Source organism: Thrips palmi, unplaced genomic scaffold, assembly GCF_012932325.1.
Source record: "Thrips palmi isolate BJ-2018 unplaced genomic scaffold, TpBJ-2018v1 HiC_scaffold_10, whole genome shotgun sequence".
NCBI classification, from domain to species: domain Eukaryota; kingdom Metazoa; phylum Arthropoda; class Insecta; order Thysanoptera; family Thripidae; genus Thrips; species Thrips palmi.
Window position 1 is genome coordinate 4,354,586 of NW_023144621.1, and position 19,173 is coordinate 4,373,758.

General features: G+C 57.5%; 2 protein-coding genes across 3 annotated transcripts in view; one reads left to right on the top strand and one right to left on the bottom strand.

The window, feature by feature from the left end:
• LOC117652142 overlaps nucleotides 1–19,173 on the top strand; it is a 161,952-nt gene that overhangs the window by 7,266 nt on the left and 135,513 nt on the right. The window lies entirely within an intron of this gene.
• Nucleotides 15,580–16,258, bottom strand: LOC117654446 (uncharacterized protein F54H12.2-like). Its single transcript, XM_034401081.1, has 2 exons — nucleotides 15,916–16,258; nucleotides 15,580–15,800 (listed from the first exon to the last, which is right to left on the bottom strand). Exons 1-2 carry the CDS (start codon nucleotides 16,256–16,258, stop codon nucleotides 15,580–15,582), a joined length of 564 nt encoding a protein of 187 aa, XP_034256972.1.

Below are 19,173 nucleotides of genomic sequence, written 5' to 3' on the forward strand. Positions count from 1 at the left end.
GGCTGACCCGTCGCAAAATCGCACCACAATGTTGCATCATTTCCTTTTACTTGCGTCCTCGGTCAAAATGAAAAACACCATTGCGAAAATGGAGACGTGACAGTATTTTCGATTGCCGTCACTGGGACTCGAACCCGGTCCCAGGCTGCGCTGAGTATCGTCACCGGGGCGCTAACGACGGCCTGACGATGCCCCCGGGCAATGCCCACTCGATAGTGATGGGCTGGCGGCCGTGGCTTAGCGGGGCACCCAGCGCGTCGCGACGCGTCGCCAGGCCGCGGCAGCCCCAGCAGGCCTTTACGCTACACCCCGCCCCGCCGCGGCCGTACGCCGCCCCCCGGCGCCGTCCCACCCCAAACCGCCCCGCCCCGCCCCGCCCCGCCCCCCCCCCCCGCCCCGCCCGCCCCGCCCCCCCCCGCCCCGCCCGCCCCGCCCCCCCCGCCCCGCCCCCCGCCTCGCTGGCGCCGGCAAGTCGCGCCTGGTCCGCACCGCCCAGCGTCCGTGGCGCCAGCGGGGCTGGGCGGGGCTGGCTGGAGGGAGAGGGGTGCACGGCCCGGCCGTCCCCAGCACCACATCTCGACGTCGCGGCGCCGCCGGCAGGGGCGTAGCCACGCCGAGGCACTGTGGGAAGACCCAGGCGGCCAAAACTCCAGACGCGATTTGAGCTCCAGAGTCGCTGATGGGACTCGAACCGAACGCGTGACCCCACCGATGGATTGCTCTTCGAACGAGGAATACGTCACACGTTTGGAAAGCAGAAGCCTTCCTTTTTGTCGCCTTTGAATCGTGTTCCTGGGGTAGTGACGCGCCTCCTCCTGGCGTTCCAGGAACGAAAGCCCTGGCGCCCCAGGAAGGCCGCTGCCAGGCACGGCACGGCACGCCACGGCACGGCACGCCACGGCACGGCACGCCACGGCACGCCACGCCACGGCGGCGCAGGCACTTGATAGACTTTGCACCGAGACCCGTGCTGGCCGTGGCGCACCGCATAGTAATGAAATAGTTGAAATGGATCCCCCACTGGATTATTGGATTCCAGGGGGGCCGGCCCCCGCCTCCAGCGAGCCTCCAGGCAGGTTCCAGGCAGGCTCCAGGCAGCTTCCAGGCAGCCTCCGGGGCGCTGCTGAGGTTGCAATGGCGCGGTGCTGGCCCGGTGCTGGCCCGGTGCGCGAGGGTGAAGGGTGGCCGAGACAGAGACAGACGCACTGTATTGTGCGCGCAAACTTGCGCTCGCCGCAATCCTCGTCTTCGGTTACTGCCTCAACGGTAGCGGCCTTAGCCCCGTGGAAAAAGCGTTCCCGGGTTCGAATCCTGGCGGCCGCCCGGATTTATTTTTTTATCTTGTTTTTTCGAGTTGATTATGCGTCACCGACTGCTTCTTTAGTTTGACGTAGCGGCCGATATCCTAGAGTTGACGGACCGGATCGTCCAGGTCAAGGGTTCAAACCCCGCACTGTCTTTTTTTCTGCCTGGTCGTTCATTCCTATTGCACCGTCCGTTGTGGGCGCCGCCTTGGAACCACCACGTGTTTCCACTTGCAGTGGGTCACCCGCCCCGTTCCCCGCGGCATGCCTGCCTGGAGGACGCGACATCACATGGTACGTCGCCAGGCGTGGAATTTATGCCGATCGCCGGCAGTGCGCGCAGTCACTCTCTCTCTCTCTCTGTGTGTGTGTGTGTGTGTGTGTGTGTGTGTGTGTGTGTGTGTGAGTGAGTGAGCACGTGCTTTTTGATGATGGAAATTATTTACTGTGTCGTATGGAAAGGGGGCCAGGGAGCCGGGCTGGCCTCGATCTCTTTGTGGGCCGTCCGGGGCGGTCCGGGGCGGTCCGGGGCGGTCCGGGGCCGGCAGCAGTAGTCTTTGGGAGCGTGGCTGGCTGTGCTGGCTGTCGGCGGGGAGGCCGGCGTGTGGGTAGAAAGACGCAGAGGCTGAGGCCCCCACGGCCCCCACGGCCCCCACGGCCCCACCGCCGCGGAGCAGACCAAGGAGACGCCGCTGGCCGGGTCGTGTGCGATTCTCTTTGGGGCGCTGCACGCGGCCGCTCGCCCTCCCTCTGTCTCTGTCGCACCCCCGCGGCACGCCGGCGCTCCGCTCGAGTGCGACAGAGACAGAGAGACGGGAAGCGGCTTTTCGGACTCGGCCTGCGGCCCCGCCCACGGCCTCGCCCACGGCCTCGGCCAAAAATTGCAGCCGTGCCGAGGCCGAGGTGCAGCAGCCCAAAAAGGCCTGTGGCTGCTGCCCGCCTTGCCTCGCCTCGGCCCACGGGGAGGGGGTGGCGCAGGCCGCGGAGGGTGCGGATAGCCGCTTCGTGGATGCTGCTTGAGGAAACAGCGTAATTCAGACTGATTTAGATCTCTTTCGGCTTGTCACAACGAGTCTGGGGGAGGCCTCTTTCTTCTCGGCAGCCGAGCCGAGCCGAGCCGGAACGCGGCGCGTGCGTCTACGGCTCACTTGGCGGTGGAAAGAGTTTTTCAGTCTCATCAGAGAGAGAGAGAGAAAGGGGGTGGGCTACCCCTTCACCGAGACCTCCGCCCAGTCGGGCAGTGACCACTCTTTCTCTGTATTCCTCCTAATTTTTTCTTTTTTACATTTTTTTGAAAAACAAAACGCTGTAAATCTTTTTTTTGTCCGTGAATATTTTTGGCGCCAACTGTACCGTTGCGCGGACCTCCGACCCAGGCCCTCTTCCGGTCCGACGCCCGTTCCGAGTTGTTACGTGAAATCGGGACGTCCTCGGCAGCGGAGCGGCGCGGCGGCGCGGCGACGCGAGAGAGACTCGCCCTGTCTTGCCTTGTTGGCTGGCGGGTTGCTGCCCTCTCGGGGGCCCCAGGCCCCAGCCGGCCCCAGACGGGGCGCCCGGCCGCGGGGCGGGGCGTGGGCGGGGAAGGACCCCCAGGGGGCGTGTTGGCGTGTTGGCCTCGGTGACGTCGTATTTTAAGGTATTTGCTGTTGGCGCCGCTGGGGGGTCGCGCATCTCGCCGGGGCCACGACGTTTGTGGCTTTGCTTTCCTCACCAGATCAAGTGGAGGGGGCTGCCTGGCTGACCGGGCTGCAGGCTGGCCGTCCCGGCCGTCCCGGCGCGGCCATCGCCCGTCGGCGCAGCCCCTGACGCAAACCCTGATCGCACCGAACGGCCCGGCGCACAGTGGGCCAGAAACCGGTGGAGCGACGGACAAAACTCTAGACCAGCGGTTCCCAACCTTGGGGTCGCGACCCCAAATGGGGTCGCGAAAAAATTTCGAGGGGTCGCGGCGAGGTGGTTGGGGTCGCCTGGGGTCGCGGCTGTTTCCCGGCTGGCAGAATTGTTCAAAACGGTCGAAAATGCCTTTGAAAACTCGTGTTTTAGGCCGACTTTAAGCAGCAACTGCGTCTGATCCGAGGCGGTATTTCGCCCTCCCTCAGCGGGCATTTGGTCTTTGGACCTTCCTTTAGCATGCCTTTGTTACGGAGTGCGATTATCGGCCTTAGTTTGGGAGCAGTATTGTCTCAAAGTGGATCAAAATGGCATTCAAAGGCATTTTTTACTGTTTTTATCAACTTTGAGACAATACTGCTCCCAAACTAAGGCCGATAATCGCACTCCGTAACAAAGGCATGTTAAAGGAAGGTCCAAAGACCAAATGCCCGTTGAGGGAGGACGAAATACCGCCTCGGATCAGACGCAAAGGCTGCTTAAAGTCAGCCCAAAACACGATTTTTCAAAGACATTTGTGACCGTTTTGATCAACTTTGTGGCAATACTGCTCCCAAACTATGGCAGATAATCACACTCCGTAACAAAGGCATGCTAAAGGAAGGTCCAAAGACCAAATGCCCGTTGAGGGAGGACGAAATACCGCCTCGGATCCGACGCAGTGGCTGCTTAAAGTCGGCCCAAAACACGATTTTTAAAATACATTTGTGGCCGTTTTGATCAACTTTGCGGCAATACTGCTCCCAAACTAAGGTGGATTATCGCACTTTGTATCAAAGGCATGCTAAAGGAGGGGTCGCGTGGGGTCGCGAAATTTTTCCTGGGGGTCGCGGAAATTTTTTGTTACAAATTTGGGGTCGCGAACCGAAAAAGGTTGGGAACCGCTGCTCTAGACGCGTTTTGAGCTCCAGAGTCACTAAACAGGAATCGAACCGAACGTGTTACCCCACCAACGTATTGCTCTCCGAACGAGGAATCCATTGGTGGGGTCACACGTTCGGTTCGAGTCCTATTTAGCGACTCTGGAGCTCAAAACGCGTATGGAGTTTCAGCCGCCCCCACTGGTCTTCTGGCCCACTGTGCAGCGGCTCGCCAAGGTTAGGGCGTGTCAGCAACAGCAGCCTGCCGTCTGATGCCGAAGTACGTCGCTCTGTCTCTCTCGCACTCGTGGAGCTGCCCCGTGAGTGCGAGAGAGACAGAGCGAGGGGGCGTCTGGCTTCGCTCGGACTGCCCAGCTTGTTTGGACGCTGAGTGACGCCACGGTTGGTGGAGGTGTGCCAAGCTGCACTTCTCAATCTCAAATCGATGCTCCGAAAAAAAAAACTCTGAATCGCAATCTCTCTTAATTCGATTCGATTCCGAAAGGAGTGCACCTTTGGAAAGTGCAGCTGGCGGGCTGTCCGCCTGCAGCGTAGAGTGCCGCCTGCCGGGCTAGGGACGAGTCGTGTTTATTTCGTGCTCCGGGTTTTTGCTAATTAGTAGTGGTATAAAGTCAGTGTTGTGGTCAACATGTGGTATCGATCGATGTGGTTCGCGTCCGGGCGTCGACGTGTCATAGTGCAAAGTGGTTTAGTGCAACGGTGTCCGAGAAATCAGCAATTTACCCCTGGCGTCTTTGTCCGGGCTCTTGGCGTCCCCTCACACATGGCGCAGCGTCTGCAGGCCTGCTGGGCGTGGGGTGGGGGCTGGGGCACGCCGCCCTGGGCCTGCCGAGCCGGGCCCCGCAGCCGCAGCCCCTCGCCAGCAGCGTGGGCTCCAAATCAGTGTTCGTCGACGCCAACATCAAACGAGTACCGGTAGCAGGTAGCAGTGCAAGCATCCCAGCGCAACTCCAGGTAAGAGCGCGGCCGTCCCCGTGCCGGACCTGCAGACCGCGGTCCTCCCCGCGCCTCGCGACGCGGGCCCACCACCACCTGCTGCGGCTCGCGGACCTCTGGCACAGCAGCGAGGCGCAACGAGGGCGGCGCAATTGCATCCCTGCGCACCGATGCCGTGGACGCGGTGGCATCGGTTCTTGTGGTTTTCCCTGCGCCGGGCCGTGGCGACGCGCACCAAGACGCCGTGCGGTGGCCTGGCGGCACGCAGTCGCTCCCCCTCTGGATTCCAGCAGGAAGTGGCGTAGCACGCAGCGTCGCCGCCCCAACCTCGTCTCTGCCAGTTCACAGCAGCCGGACGCCCATGCACATGTGAGCAGCGTCGCCTGGGTTCTGTTTTTCGTCACGGTCATTTGCATTCTCCCCCGCCTCCCGCAACGTCGCAGCGCAGCAGGTCCGCCGGCCGACCGGGCCGCACCCCCTCCCCCTCCCCCTCCCCCTGACCGTCAACACAAGCAGTGCGTCTCCGTCGCAGGCCCCAGCATCCAGGCAGCCGCCCTCTCCCCCCCTCCTACCCCCCGCCCCCCGGGCCCTGGTCGTTTTTCTACAGCTGTCTCCGTGTCCCTGGAACTTTTACTTTCCGCGCGCAAGATCTGGCACCATCGGCCCAGGACGGCACCGGAGTCATCGGTCCGCGGCAGGAGCTCAAGTCATTCGGTGTCGCGGTCATTCTGTGAAACGACGCAAGCGGACACAGCACAACGCCGTCCAGTCCCCTACCCTTGCGACCGAAGAGGATCAGCCCTGCAGTGGCACACCTTCTCGCGGGCGCACATCGCGGCACAAACCGCACGCAGTTAACATCGTGGGGGTGGGCCTTGGGCCTCGCATCGTTCCAGGTCTCGCGACGAAGTGTTGCGGATGCCTGTGCGGCAATGCATTTTAGACCTCACGACGTTCCGTACAGATACCGCAACTACAAGGTCGCATCAAGAGGAGGGTAGGAGTGAAGAGGCTGAAGCAAGGCTAGAAGACCTGCTCAACACAGCCCCTAGAAACGGGGTGAACAAAGACGAGTGTCAGACTCGGCAAAGGTGTGTAGGGGTGAACGGCCAAAAGCTGCTCCCGCTACATGCCCAGATGCGTGGGCGTATGTACCCGGTCTACCGAGAAAACCACTCCTCTCAGTAGGGACGCCCCGTCACGTGCTGGTGTATCACCGACATGGCCGGGCGGGCCCGAAAGCCAGACGATCACTTGTGGTCCAGGCATTAATCGCAATCGCAATCGCAATCGCCTGCAGCGTAGGCCCGCCCGTCAAACCTGCGTCCGGGCCCGTTGCCTACCTCGCAGGCGCTCACTGCGAGCCTGCTGGTTAGCAGGGCAGATCTGGGTCTTGGATACGGCGCTGCTTTCGACGGCGCTGCACAGTGGGCCAGAAGATCCGTGGAGGCGGTCAAAATTCAGGACGCGTTTTGAGCTCCAGAGTCGCTAAATAGGACTCGAACCGAACGTGTGACCCCACCAATGGATTCCTCGTTCGGAGAGCAATACGTTGGTGGGGTAACACGTTCGGTTCGATTCCTGTTTAGTGACTCTGGAGCTCAAAACGCGTCTAGAGCTTTGGCCGCCTCCACCGCGGTCTTCCGGCCCACTGTGCTGTGCTGCCGGCCCTGAGGTGTCGACATGTCGCGCGGCGATGGCGGGCCCAGGTACGAAAACAAAAACAAAGGCTATCGCCGGCGGAACGAACCAGGAAGCAAGTTCAAAAACATCAACAAAACACGGGTTCGGAAAGGGGATGCAAATTTAATCACAACAAATAGATTTAACCACAACAACAAAGGGTCTGGCGCGATCTCCTCCGGCCCTTCTGCCCCCGGAGGCTGCCTGGCTCGAGTTTGACTGTGTGCTAAGACAGACGCCGGGAAGTGGGTTGCGGCCGCCCCGCCCCGCCCCGTGCAGCTCGCTGCATATGCCTTGCCGCGCACGTATGAGCCCTTAACCTCAAGGGCCTTACCTTTACGGGTGCCGCACAATTCGCCCTACGGCCGAGCGCTCCGACGAGCACCAACGAGCAGCGCCGGGCGTCGCATGGCCGCGGAGAGCGCGGCGAGCGCGGCGAGCGCTGCAGTCCGACCCAGGAGGAATAGCAGTGGCGGGCCAATTGAAAAGGAAGCGCCAGTGGCGGTGCGCAAGTTCGACGCCAGGGACCGCGTGCATGCTGACGCGGGTCTTTTCGTTCCAGAGGGAAAGGAGTTTGCTCGCGTCAGAATTTCACCGTCATGTTGGTCAGAAAAACGCCGCACTGTTACAGAAGGAGGGAAGCAAGGGAACATTTTCCCCGACTCCATTCATGAAAGCTGTGTTGGCCGAGAGGTTAGAGGCGTAGGACCGCATGAGCGGAGACCGGCGTTCGACTACCCACACCCACATGCCAATTTATTTTTTCAGACTGACTCTCTCATTTTCAAATTTTTGGAGGTTGAAAGAACAGTCTGCAATATTTCTACTTATGTTTTTTTTAAATATTTATATAATATTTCTTTCAATTTTTCCGGGGCTGTTCATTAGACCTACCTCACAGTTGACATACCAATATATTTATTAATAAAAATATAAATATAAATATTTGAATAAAAATATGGGACTATAAATAATAGTGTTATAAATATTAACAAAAAAGGTTGACCTACCCCACAGTTGACCTACCCCATATTTTTATTATAAATTTTTTGAAGTATCGTCTACTGTCACTGGACACTGTCACGCTTCACCTGCCGCGACGTCATCGCGCTTCCCCTGCCGTGACACTGTCGCTCTTCCCCTGCCGCGACACTGTCGCGCTTCCCCTGCTGCGAGGCCGTCGCGCTTCCCCTGCCGCGACACTGTCGCGCTTCCCCTGCCGCGACACTGTCGCACTTCCTTTGCCGCGACACTGTCGCGCTTCCCCTGCCGCGACACTGTCGCGCTTCCCCTGCCGCGACACTGTCGCGCTTCCCCTGCCGCGAGGCTGTCGCGCTTCCCCTGCCGCGAAAATGTCGCGCTTCCCCTGCCGCGACACTGTCGCGCTTCCCCTGCCGCGACACTGTCGCACTTCCTTTGCCGCGACACTGTCGCGCTTCCCCTGCCGCGACACTGTCGCGCTTCCCCTGCCGCGACACTGTCGCGCTTCCTTTGCCGCGACACTGTCGCGCTTCCCCTGCCGCGACACTGCCGCTCTTCCCCTGCTGCGACACTGTCGCGCTTCCCCTGCTGCGAGGCCGTCGCGCTTCCTTTGCCGCGACACTGTCGCGCTTCCCCTGCCGCGACACTGTCGCGCTTCTCCTGCCGCGACACTGTCGCGCTTCCTTTGCCGCGACACTGTCGCGCTTCCCCTGCCGCGGACGCTGGCACAGCCTCGCTGTTTGACGCTGGCACAGCCTCGCTGTTTGACGCTGGCACAGCCTCGCTGTGTGAGGCTGGCACAGCCTCGCTGTTTGACGCTGGCACAGCCTCGCTGTTTGACGCTGGCACAGCCTCGCTGTTTGACGCTGGCACAGCCTCGCTGTTTGACGCTGGCACAGCCTCGCTGTTTGAGGGTGGCACAGCCTCGCTGTTTGACGCTGGCACAGCCTCGCTGTTTGACGCTGGCACAGCCTCGCTGTTTGACGCTGGCACAGCCTCGCTGTGTGAGGCTGGCACAGCCTCGCTGTGTGAGGCTGGCACAGCCTCGCTGTTTGACGCTGGCACAGCCTCGCTGTTTGACGCTGGCACAGCCTCGCTGGTGGGGCTGGCACAGCCTCGCTGTTTGACGCTGGCACAGCCTCGCTGTTTGACGCTGGCACAGCCTCGCTGTTTGACGCTGGCACAGCCTCGCTGTTTGACGCTGGCACAGCCTCGCTGTTTGACGCTGGCACAGCCTCGCTGTTTGACGCTGGCACAGCCTCGCTGTTTGACGCTGGCACAGCCTCGCTGTGTGAGGCTGGCACAGCCTCGCTGTTTGACGCTGGCACAGCCTCGCTGTTTGACGCTGGCACAGCCTCGCTGTGTGAGGCTGGCACAGCCTCGCTGTTTGACGCTGGCACAGCCTCGCTGTTTGACGCTGGCACAGCCTCGCTGTGTGAGGCTGGCACAGCCTCGCTGTTTGACGCTGGCACAGCCTCGCTGTTTGACGCTGGCACAGCCTCGCTGTTTGACGCTGGCACAGCCTCGCTGTTTGACGCTGGCACAGCCTCGCTGTTTGAGGGTGGCACAGCCTCGCTGTGTGAGGCTGGCACAGCCTCGCTGTTTGACGCTGGCACAGCCTCCCCGTTTGACGCTGGCACAGCCTCGCTGTTTGACGCTGGCACAGCCTCGCTGTTTGACGCTGGCACAGCCTCGCTGTTTGACGCTGGCACAGCCTCCCCGTTTGACGCTGGCACAGCCTCGCTGTTTGACGCTGGCACAGCCTCGCTGTTTGACGCTGGCACGGGCTTGCTGTGTGAGGCTGGCACAGCCTCGCTGTGTGAGGCTGGCACAGCCTCGCTGTTTGACGCTGGCACAGCCTCGCTGTTTGACGCTGGCACAGCCTCGCTGTGTGAGGCTGGCACAGCCTCGCAGTTTGACGCTGGCACAGCCTCGCTGTTTGACGCTGGGACAGCCTCGCTGTTTGACGCTGGCACAGCCTCGCTGTTTGACGCTGGCACAGCCTCGCTGTTTGACGCTGGCACAGCCTCGCTGTTTGACGCTGGCACAGCCTCGCTGTGTGAGGCTGGCACAGCCTCGCCGTTTGACGCTGGCACAGCCTCGCCGTTTGACGCTGGCACAGCCTCGCTGTGTGAGGCTGGCACAGCCTCGCTGTGTGAGGCTGGCACAGCCTCGCTGTGTGAGGCTGGCACAGCCTCGCTGTTTGACGCTGGCACAGCCTCGCTGTTTGACGCTGGCACAGCCTCGCTGTGTGAGGCTGGCACAGCCTCGCGGTTTGACGCTGGCACAGCCTCGCTGTTTGACGCTGGCACAGCCTCGCTGTTTGACGCTGGCACAGCCTCGCTGTGTGAGGCTGGCACAGCCTCGCTGTTTGACGCTGGCACAGCCTCGCTGTGTGAGGCTGGCACAGCCTCGCTGTTTGACGCTGGCACAGCCTCGCTGTTTGACGCTGGCACAGCCTCGCTGTTTGACGCTGGCACAGCCTCGCTGTTTGACGCTGGCACAGCCTCGCTGTTTGACGCTGGCACAGCCTCGCTGTTTGACGCTGGCACAGCCTCGCTGTTTGACGCTGGCACAGCCCCGCTGATTGACGCTGGCACAGCCTCGCTGTTTGACGCTGGCACAGCCTCGCTGTTTGACGCTGGCACAGCCTCGCTGTTTGACGCTGGCACAGCCTCGCTGTTTGACGCTGGCACAGCCTCGCTGTGTGAGGCTGGCACAGCCTCGCTGTGTGAGGCTGGCACAGCCTCGCTGTTTGACGCTGGCACAGCCTCGCTGTTTGACGCTGGCACAGCCTCGCAGTGTGAGGCTGGCACAGCCTCGCTGTGTGAGGCTGGCACAGCCTCGCTGTTTGACGCTGGCACAGCCTCGCTGTTTGACGCTGGCACAGCCTCGCTGTTTGACGCTGGCACAGCCTCGCTGTTTGACGGTGGCACAGCCTCGCTGTGTGAGGCTGGCACAGCCTCGCTGTTTGACGCTGGCACAGCCTCGCTGTTTGACGCTGGCACAGCCTCGCTGTTTGACGCTGGCACAGCCTCGCTGTTTGACGCTGGCACAGCCTCCCTGTTTGACGCTGGCACAGCCTCGCTGTTTGACGCTGGCACAGCCTCGCCGTTTGACGCTGGCACAGCCTCGCTGTGTGAGGCTGGCACAGCCTCGCTGTGTGAGGCTGGCACAGCCTCGCTGTTTGACGCTGGCACAGCCTCGCTGTTTGACGCTGGCACAGCCTCGCTGTGTGAGGCTGGCACAGCCTCGCTTTTGACGCTGGCACAGCCTCGCTGTTTGACGCGGGGACAGCCTCGCTGTTTGACGCTGGCACAGCCTCGCTGTTTGACGCTGGCACAGCCTCGCTGTTTGACGCTGGCACAGCCTCGCTGTTTGACGCTGGCACAGCCTCGCTGTGTGAGGCTGGCACAGCCTCGCTGTTTGACGCTGGCACAGCCTCGCTGTGTGGGGCTGGCACAGCCTCGCTGTTTGACGCTGGCACAGCCTCGCCGTTTGACGCTGGCACAGCCTCGCTGTTTGACGCTGGCACAGCCTCGCTGTTTGACGCTGGCACAGCCTCGCTGTTTGACGCTGGCACAGCCTCCCTGTTTGACGCTGGCACAGCCTCGCTGTTTGACGCTGGCACAGCCTCGCTGTTTGACGCTGGCACAGCCTCGCTGTGTGAGGCTGGCACAGCCTCGCTGTGTGAGGCTGGCACAGCCTCGCTGTTTGACGCTGGCACAGCCTCGCTGTTTGACGCTGGCACAGCCTCGCTGTTTGACGCTGGCACAGCCTCGCGGTTTGACGCTGGCACAGCCTCGCTGTTTGACGCGGGGACAGCCTCGCTGTTTGACGCTGGCACAGCCTCGCTGTTTGACGCTGGCACAGCCTCGCTGTTTGACGCTGGCACAGCCTCGCTGTTTGACGCTGGCACAGCCTCGCTGTGTGAGGCTGGCACAGCCTCGCTGTTTGACGCTGGCACAGCCTCGCCGTTTGACGCTGGCACAGCCTCGCTGTGTGAGGCTGGCACAGCCTCGCTGTGTGAGGCTGGCACAGCCTCGCTGTGTGAGGCTGGCACAGCCTCGCTGTTTGACGCTGGCACAGCCTCGCTGTTTGACGCTGGCACAGCCTCGCTGTGTGAGGCTGGCACAGCCTCGCGTTTGACGCTGGCACAGCCTCGCTGTTTGACGCTGGCACAGCCTCGCTTTTTGACGCTGGCACAGCCTCGCTGTGTGAGGCTGGCACAGCCTCGCTGTTTGACGCTGGCACAGCCTCGCTGTGTGAGGCTGGCACACCCTCGCTGTTTGACGCTGGCACAGCCTCGCTGTTTGACGCTGGCACAGCCTCGCTGTTTGACGCTGGCACAGCCTCGCTGTTTGACGCTGGCACAGCCTCGCTGTTTGACGCTGGCACAGCCTCGCTGTTTGACGCTGGCACAGCCTCGCTGTTTGACGCTGGCACAGCCTCGCTGATTGACGCTGGCACAGCCTCGCTGTTTGACGCTGGCACAGCCTCGCTGTTTGACGCTGGCACAGCCTCGCTGTTTGACGCTGGCACAGCCTCGCTGTTTGACGCTGGCACAGCCTCGCTGTGTGAGGCTGGCACAGCCTCGCTGTGTGAGGCTGGCACAGCCTCGCTGATTGACGCTGGCACAGCCTCGCTGTTTGACGCTGGCACAGCCTCGCTGTTTGACGCTGGCACAGCCTCGCAGTGTGAGGCTGGCACAGCCTCGCTGTGTGAGGCTGGCACAGCCTCGCTGTTTGACGCTGGCACAGCCTCGCTGTTTGACACTGGCACAGCCTCGCTGTTTGACGCTGGCACAGCCTCGCTGTTTGACGGTGGCACAGCCTCGCTGTGTGAGGCTGGCACAGCCTCGCTGTTTGACGCTGGCACAGCCTCGCCGTTTGACGCTGGCACAGCCTCGCTGTTTGACGCTGGCACAGCCTCGCTGTTTGACGCTGGCACAGCCTCGCTGTTTGACGCTGGCACAGCCTCGCTGTTTGACGCTGGCACAGCCTCGCTGTTTGACGCTGGCACAGCCTCGCTGTGTGAGGCTGGCACAGCCTCGCTGTGTGAGGCTGGCACAGCCTCGCTGTTTGACGCTGGCACAGCCTCGCTGTTTGACGCTGGCACAGCCTCGCTGTGTGAGGCTGGCACAGCCTCGCAGTTTGACGCTGGCACAGCCTCGCTGTTTGACGCGGGCACAGCCTCGCTGTTTGACGCTGGCACAGCCTCGCTGTTTGACGCTGGCACAGCCTCGCTGTTTGACGCTGGCACAGCCTCGCTGTGTGAGGCTGGCACAGCCTCGCTGTTTGACGCTGGCACAGCCTCGCTGTTTGACGCTGGCACAGCCTCGCTGTGTGAGGCTGGCACAGCCTCGCTGTTTGACGCTGGCACAGCCTCGCTGTTTGACGCTGGCACAGCCTCGCTGTGTGAGGCTGGCACAGCCTCGCAGTTTGACGCTGGCACAGCCTCGCTGTTTGACGCTGGCACAGCCTTGCTGTTTGACGCTGGCACAGCCTCGCTGTTTGACGCTGGCACAGCTTCGCTGTTTGACGCTGGCACAGCCTCGCTGTTTGACGCTGGCACAGCCTCGCTGTGTGAGGCTGGCACAGCCTCGCTGTTTGACGCTGGCACAGCCTCGCTGTTTGACGCTGGCACAGCCTCGCTGTTTGGCAGCGCCCCCCCCCCCCCCACTTTCAGACACTAAAGTGCCATTTTGAGCTCAAAATAGAGAGAAAAATACAGCAAAGTCGTAAATTCTTTGATTTTTGGCTTCTTGCTCGCTTCGCTCGCAGGTTTTCTTAGTTTTCCTCCATTATTTGGCGTTTGGCTCGCTTCGCCCACCAATAAAGCGTGTGATTAAGCTCTAAAAATGGCAAAAGTTGTGTTAAAGTCTAGAATTGTGTGAATTTTCGCTTTAAGCTCGCTTCGCTCGCTGGATTTGGAACACTATGAGAGAAGTCTAAACCGTATTGGGTGTTGCCCCTTAACGGTAGGCAACCCAACAATTTTTTATAAAAATTTCGCCCCCCCCACCAGAAAGTACTTCGGGCGGCCCTGGCCGCGAGGCCGTCGTGCTTCCCCTGCCGCGACACTGTCGCGCTTCCCCTGCCGCGAGGCCGTCGCGCTTCCCCTGCCGCGACACTGTCGCGCTTCCCCTGCTGCGAGGCCGTCGCGCTTCCCCTGCCGCGACACTGTCGCGCTTCCCCTGCCGCGACACTGTCGCGCTTCCCCTGCCGCGAGGCCGTCGCGCTTCCCCTGCCGCGACACTGTCGCGCTTCCCCTGCCGCGACACTGTCGCGCTTCCCCTGCCGCGACACTGTCGCGCTTCCCCTGCCGCGAGGCCGTCGCGCTTCCCCTGCTGCGAGGCCGTCGCGCTTCCCCTGCCGCGACACTGTCGCGCTTCCCCTGCCGCGACACTGTCGCGAGTAGTAAGACAGGCACTGGGTTGCATTGCCTACCCTGCCAGGGGGCAGGGGCAAAGCAACCCAGTGCCAGTCCGACTCCACCTACGCGTGTCTCGATGAGTCACCCGAACCCGTGCGTGCCGTTCTCAAGGCCACGATGTTGCGGGCTGCCTACCCATCAGGCGCTTTGCTCGGATCCGTGCAGGCGCTACCCCGCATCCTTGAACGGGTTGCCCCCAAACCCAAGGGGGTCGTGCTTATTCTTCCAATGGGCTGCCTACCCATCAGGCGCTATCGTATTCGTGCTCCCGGTGACGCTTCCTCGTAACCGTGCCCCCTGAGGCGCTTCGCGTACCTCGCGGCCGGTTGCCTACCCATCAGGCGTCGCACGCGTAACTTTACATCGGGGACCTCTGGAGGTGGCCGATGTCGTCCCTCCCGGTCACCAAGTAGCCCTGGTGTTCACTTGGCGGAGTTCCGAGGCAGACTGACTCGTCCGGCTACTAAGCCAACTACTCCCCGTTCACGTGCAACTCGTTCACCTCATGTTTCTCTCACTCGCCCCTTCTGGCGCCACCCTGCATCCTTGCAACGGGTTGACTAAAACCAGGCGCCTCGTGCATTCATTGGGTTGCCTACCAATCAGGCGGTTTTTCGTGAAAGAGGGAAAATAAAAACAAGCACCTTACATTTTGTACATTTTATTTTCGTTTTTTACAACTCGTTTGACATCTCTTTACACGGATATCCTCACAAATTGTTACATTTTGAGCATAACGGTGAAACATCTCGTTGACAATCTTATCATTAGCGTGACAATCATCAGTGAAGCTGGTTACAAAATCCTCCATAGAGTATCCATGTGCCTTAAAAAGTAAAAACAGTACACAGTACTGGCCACATACAGAAGAGTCGAATTCCTGTAAATCAATTGTGTTTTTGCTCCTTTTTTTACATTGGCGGTCCATAAATTTTTCTTATGCTAGGGATGTAAGGTCCAAGCCCAAAGGAGCAGAAATGTTCTCCTTGTCCATCGCAGCCGATGTATATGGCTTGCCAGTGAGCTCCTGGCTTGTTGATGGGGTCGGTATTGACAATTATGAGTGCTGGCTTTTTTTTGTAAGTTGTGGGGAAGTGTATCCGAGGCAAATACTCCTTCGAAATGAGGCGAGGCGTGTGGATCTTTCCGCAAAACGGCTTCCAGAGTGTGTCCGTCCATTTTAAACGCCGAAATCAACGACGACGTTTCGGTTTTTGTCAATCTCAATTAGATTATTAAATTCCGGGAGGACAACACAGTTAATGGCTCCTGCAAGTGGTTTGGCAAACTTTACTTCCAACCTCACTACTCCTTGACGCTGCAAGTTCCAGTGACTTTCGTGAGCAGAAAGATCTTGCGAAAGGTCGAATGCGTAGAGTGCGAAACCTTGGGGGTACTCAGTATAGGTGATATCGTTTCCTTCATTTTTCCAGTGCAAACCCGTCCCGCTAAATAGCGTGTTATAAGCGTCAATGTGAAAATTTGTGTTCGTAGTCAGGTGTGATGGGCTGTGCGGGAATTTGTTCCGAGTCCACATAAAGACTCAGATAATTCAGATCATAGTGTTGGAAGTTGAATGGGTTATACTGGTAACTTCCGTTGAATGCTGGATTTGAAACAAATCCAATGATGATTCTTTTTGGTATTTGCCCAAGGTGTAAGTTTGATATGGATTTGTCCTGCACTCCGACTGGAATGGTGATTGTTTTGAGGTCAACTCTCGTGAGTGGGTACTTCGCTGGTGCCTGTTCAAGGGCAGCTGCGTGTCCGAGTAGTACTGTGGGTGAGATGCGAACTTTTCGTACTAAAAGTGTTGCGCCCAAAGATGACCACCTTCTCATTTCTGTTGGTTGACATGAGCACGAAGGCATCTCGACTGCGAGTGAGCTTAATTCTAAGTTCCACGTTATTTAAAAGAAAGCGATCCTGATTAAAAAAGTCACTGTGTATAGGGCCTAGGAGCTCGAACACTTTGCTGTTTTTAGTAAGTTCGTGACGTTTCTTGAGTCCTTCGTTTTTGTCAGGCTTGCACTCGTCCATGTGTCCGGCAGTATCTTTATACCACATGCGCATGGACATGTGAGAATTTTTGGCAGGCGAGTCATAAGCCAGGAGTGACTCCATATAACTGCGATACGGATAGGTCATGGCAGATTGTAAAATTTAAATTTTTTGGTTCAGTGATACGTCTACCTGGCTCCAGAGTGAGTGTAGCATATAATTAAGGGGGGTAGCATCACTGTTGTCCCCTTCACCTAAGTCACTTCCATTTTCTTTCACAATTTTTCCCTTTACAAGTAGAAGTGTGTGTGCAGGATCAATGTATTCATGTCCAGTACCGGGGACACAGAATTCGATGGTGTTCGATTGGTCAATGCTTGTTATTGGTTTGAAGTGAGTCCATTGTCCCCCTTCTAGCACAGTTTGTGTGGGTGGAATCGCCCACAAATCAAGTTCAGAGCGAAGCGCCTCAGATGAGGCGGTGTGCAAAAGCGACATGTTTTAGAAAATGTGCTTTTCTGCTGAATTGACGGTTAGCTTGGATCTCTTGAGTGTTTTTCCTGTTCGAGCGCCGCCTGAGGACTGAGGCCGTCCGCGTGCTCTGCCTCGCTTTATACCTCTGCCTCGCATCTTGTTCACCAGGTTTATACCCGCTTCAGAGAAGTGCTTTTTTACGCTGTTTCTTAGCGGGACTTCACCTGACGCAGCATCAGCAAGGATGTGACTGCCAGCGCGAAGGGCTTCACGCCCAACGACGTTTGCCCCTTGTTTCAGGTATGGGAAAATATTGCGGAACAGTCCACCTAGAAAGCTTCCGATACCCGCGCCCTTCTGGGTTGATGAGCCCGCATAAAAGTTCATCCCAGACCCTGTCGGGGCCCTTTTTTACGTAATACTCCTCAATGTGTGCCATGATTGTACTAAACGCGCTGTCTGAAGTGACACAGCAAGGTCGACGTTCCGTGATCAAATGGCACAAAACTGCCCGTGTGTGTCCTTATATTGACTTCCAGGGTGTCGAAAGACTTAGTTCTAAATTTTAAAAATAGATAGGTGGGTCGCATCTGTGAGTGGACATTCCACCATATTTTTTCTGTGTATCGACGGGGATGGTGCGAAGTAACGGAGCACGTGTGTGTCCTACAATTTGGTCCTCAATGATGTCGAGATAGACATAAAGCTGAGGACAAACGCCCAGACTTGTCTCTACTGGGTAAGTGCCAAAAAGTTCTTGGTTAGTTGAGTATGGTCCAGGGTGAAGCAATCCCAATTGAATTGCAAGCCGTGGTGAAAAGGTGTATTTTGCGTCCGGGGCTTTCAGAAACGGATGAAATAGAATATATCCGTTTTCAGTTAGTTCAACGACACTTGAACGTCCATTACCATCCGGCATTTCTTCGATTGGTGTTAAAGTCTCGTGAAGTGCGAACAAGATGTTTTCTCGGGTTATGTAGTGCCCCGGGTGTGACCGAAAATGTATCTTTTTTCGCCATCAGAATATCTTATTTCTATTAAGTTTTCTCCGTCGGTCACTTGTTCAATTGTGTTAGGATAGTGAATATCCAACAGGGCCACTTCCCATTCTTCATGCAGTTCTACTCGTTCGGAAAGTTGTATTTTGTAGTTTGATGTTTTGTTTTCAGGATACACCTTTGGGCTAGCATTGCTCGGGAGTGTCATGTAAAAGTCCTTTTGTTTCTAAAATTTCTTTGTTAAAAACCCAAGAGCGAGTTGACACGGGGTAACCTCTCCAGTGGACGAACGATTCTTTTCTGACACCCGTTCCCCGTTCCTTGACTATATATGCAATTTTGTAAAGCTCAGGCTTTTTGACGGGACTAATTTCCCCAAGAGTAAAAGTGTCCTTCGAGTTCTTCGCCTTTATCCAGGTCAGCAATGCGGTAAATGGGTTGTATATGAGGTATCACTTGTGTTATTTTAAAGATTTCTTCCGACCAGTTCCAGGTACATCCTTTTTCAAACCTTTTTTTCTCTCTGGAAATGCGAACAAAGTCTCCTACTTTCAACTTTGGTTTCACTTTTTGACTGTGAAATTTTTTTTTCCGTATAGGGTATTGTAAACTTCTAGGACTCTTTTAGGATTACTGGCTTCGTGTGGTGTCATCTTAAGTTTTTGTGTGCTTTTTGTGATTGTAAGCATGTGTTATGTTTTCTAAGACACCGTTTGTGTACTGATAATTTTCTCTCTGAGTAAAAACTCGTTGCATCCACTGTCTCAAAGTTCCAATAAATCTTTCAGTGATTGAACATTTGGTGTCCGGGTTATTTGTGTGTGCGTATTCAATGTTGTGCATCTTTAAAATGTTTTCAGAGTCCTATTGTTTAGTTCACCGCCTTTATCTGTTATAAGCCTAGACGGTCTCCTGGTAGTGTTTTGAAAAATTTTTTCAAATGCGTTCTTAATTGTGTCAGCTTTTTTGTTGGTACAGGTATTGTCCACGCGTACCGAGAAAATACATCCGTCACGCACAAAACAAATTTGTTACCTTGATTGTCTTCTTGAATTGAACTAAAATCTGCCAGATCAGCTTGCCAGCAGTCGTCTATATTGTCTGCATAGGTCACATTTCGTGGAAAGACGCGTCGCGCTCTTCGGTGAAGGGTGTACGAGTCCTGCTCCTGAAGGTAGGCAGCCACTTGATTCTTTTTAATTTTTCTCCCTGCAGCCGTTTTCAGTCGTTCTACAGTACTGTATCCCGCAGGATGGCGAGTATCTTTGAAGATTGAATCAAGTCCATCGCTTCCATTTTGAGTTTCGGACTGCACCTCTGAAAGGGGTTTTTTTCTTTTTTTTGGGTAAGATGTCGTGCCCATGTGTGGTCGTGAGGGATTGTCGAGTTTGTTTTCGTTTCATTCTTTTCACTTATTCCAGCACCGTCTTGCGTTTGTAGAGCCCGTATGTATTGTTGGTTGCCTACGATGTCTAATGGAGTATGTAGTGATTTAAGTACCTTAGCAAACGTATGCCAACGTGAAATTTTTGCTTGTTTGGGGAGTGCGAACCACATCAGAGATCAAGTCAATGATGCTCGAGTACGTTT

Excerpts from the sequence above, each read along its gene's own strand:
- LOC117654446 (XM_034401081.1), bottom strand. The coding sequence starts at position 16,258 with ATGACCTATCCGTATCGCAGTTATATGGAGTCACTCCTGGCTTATGAC. Across the intron at positions 15,801-15,915 it reads CTTTGGGCGCAACACTTTTA|TCGGAGTGCAGGACAAATCC; the intron begins GTACGAAAAGTT and ends TCACCATTCCAG.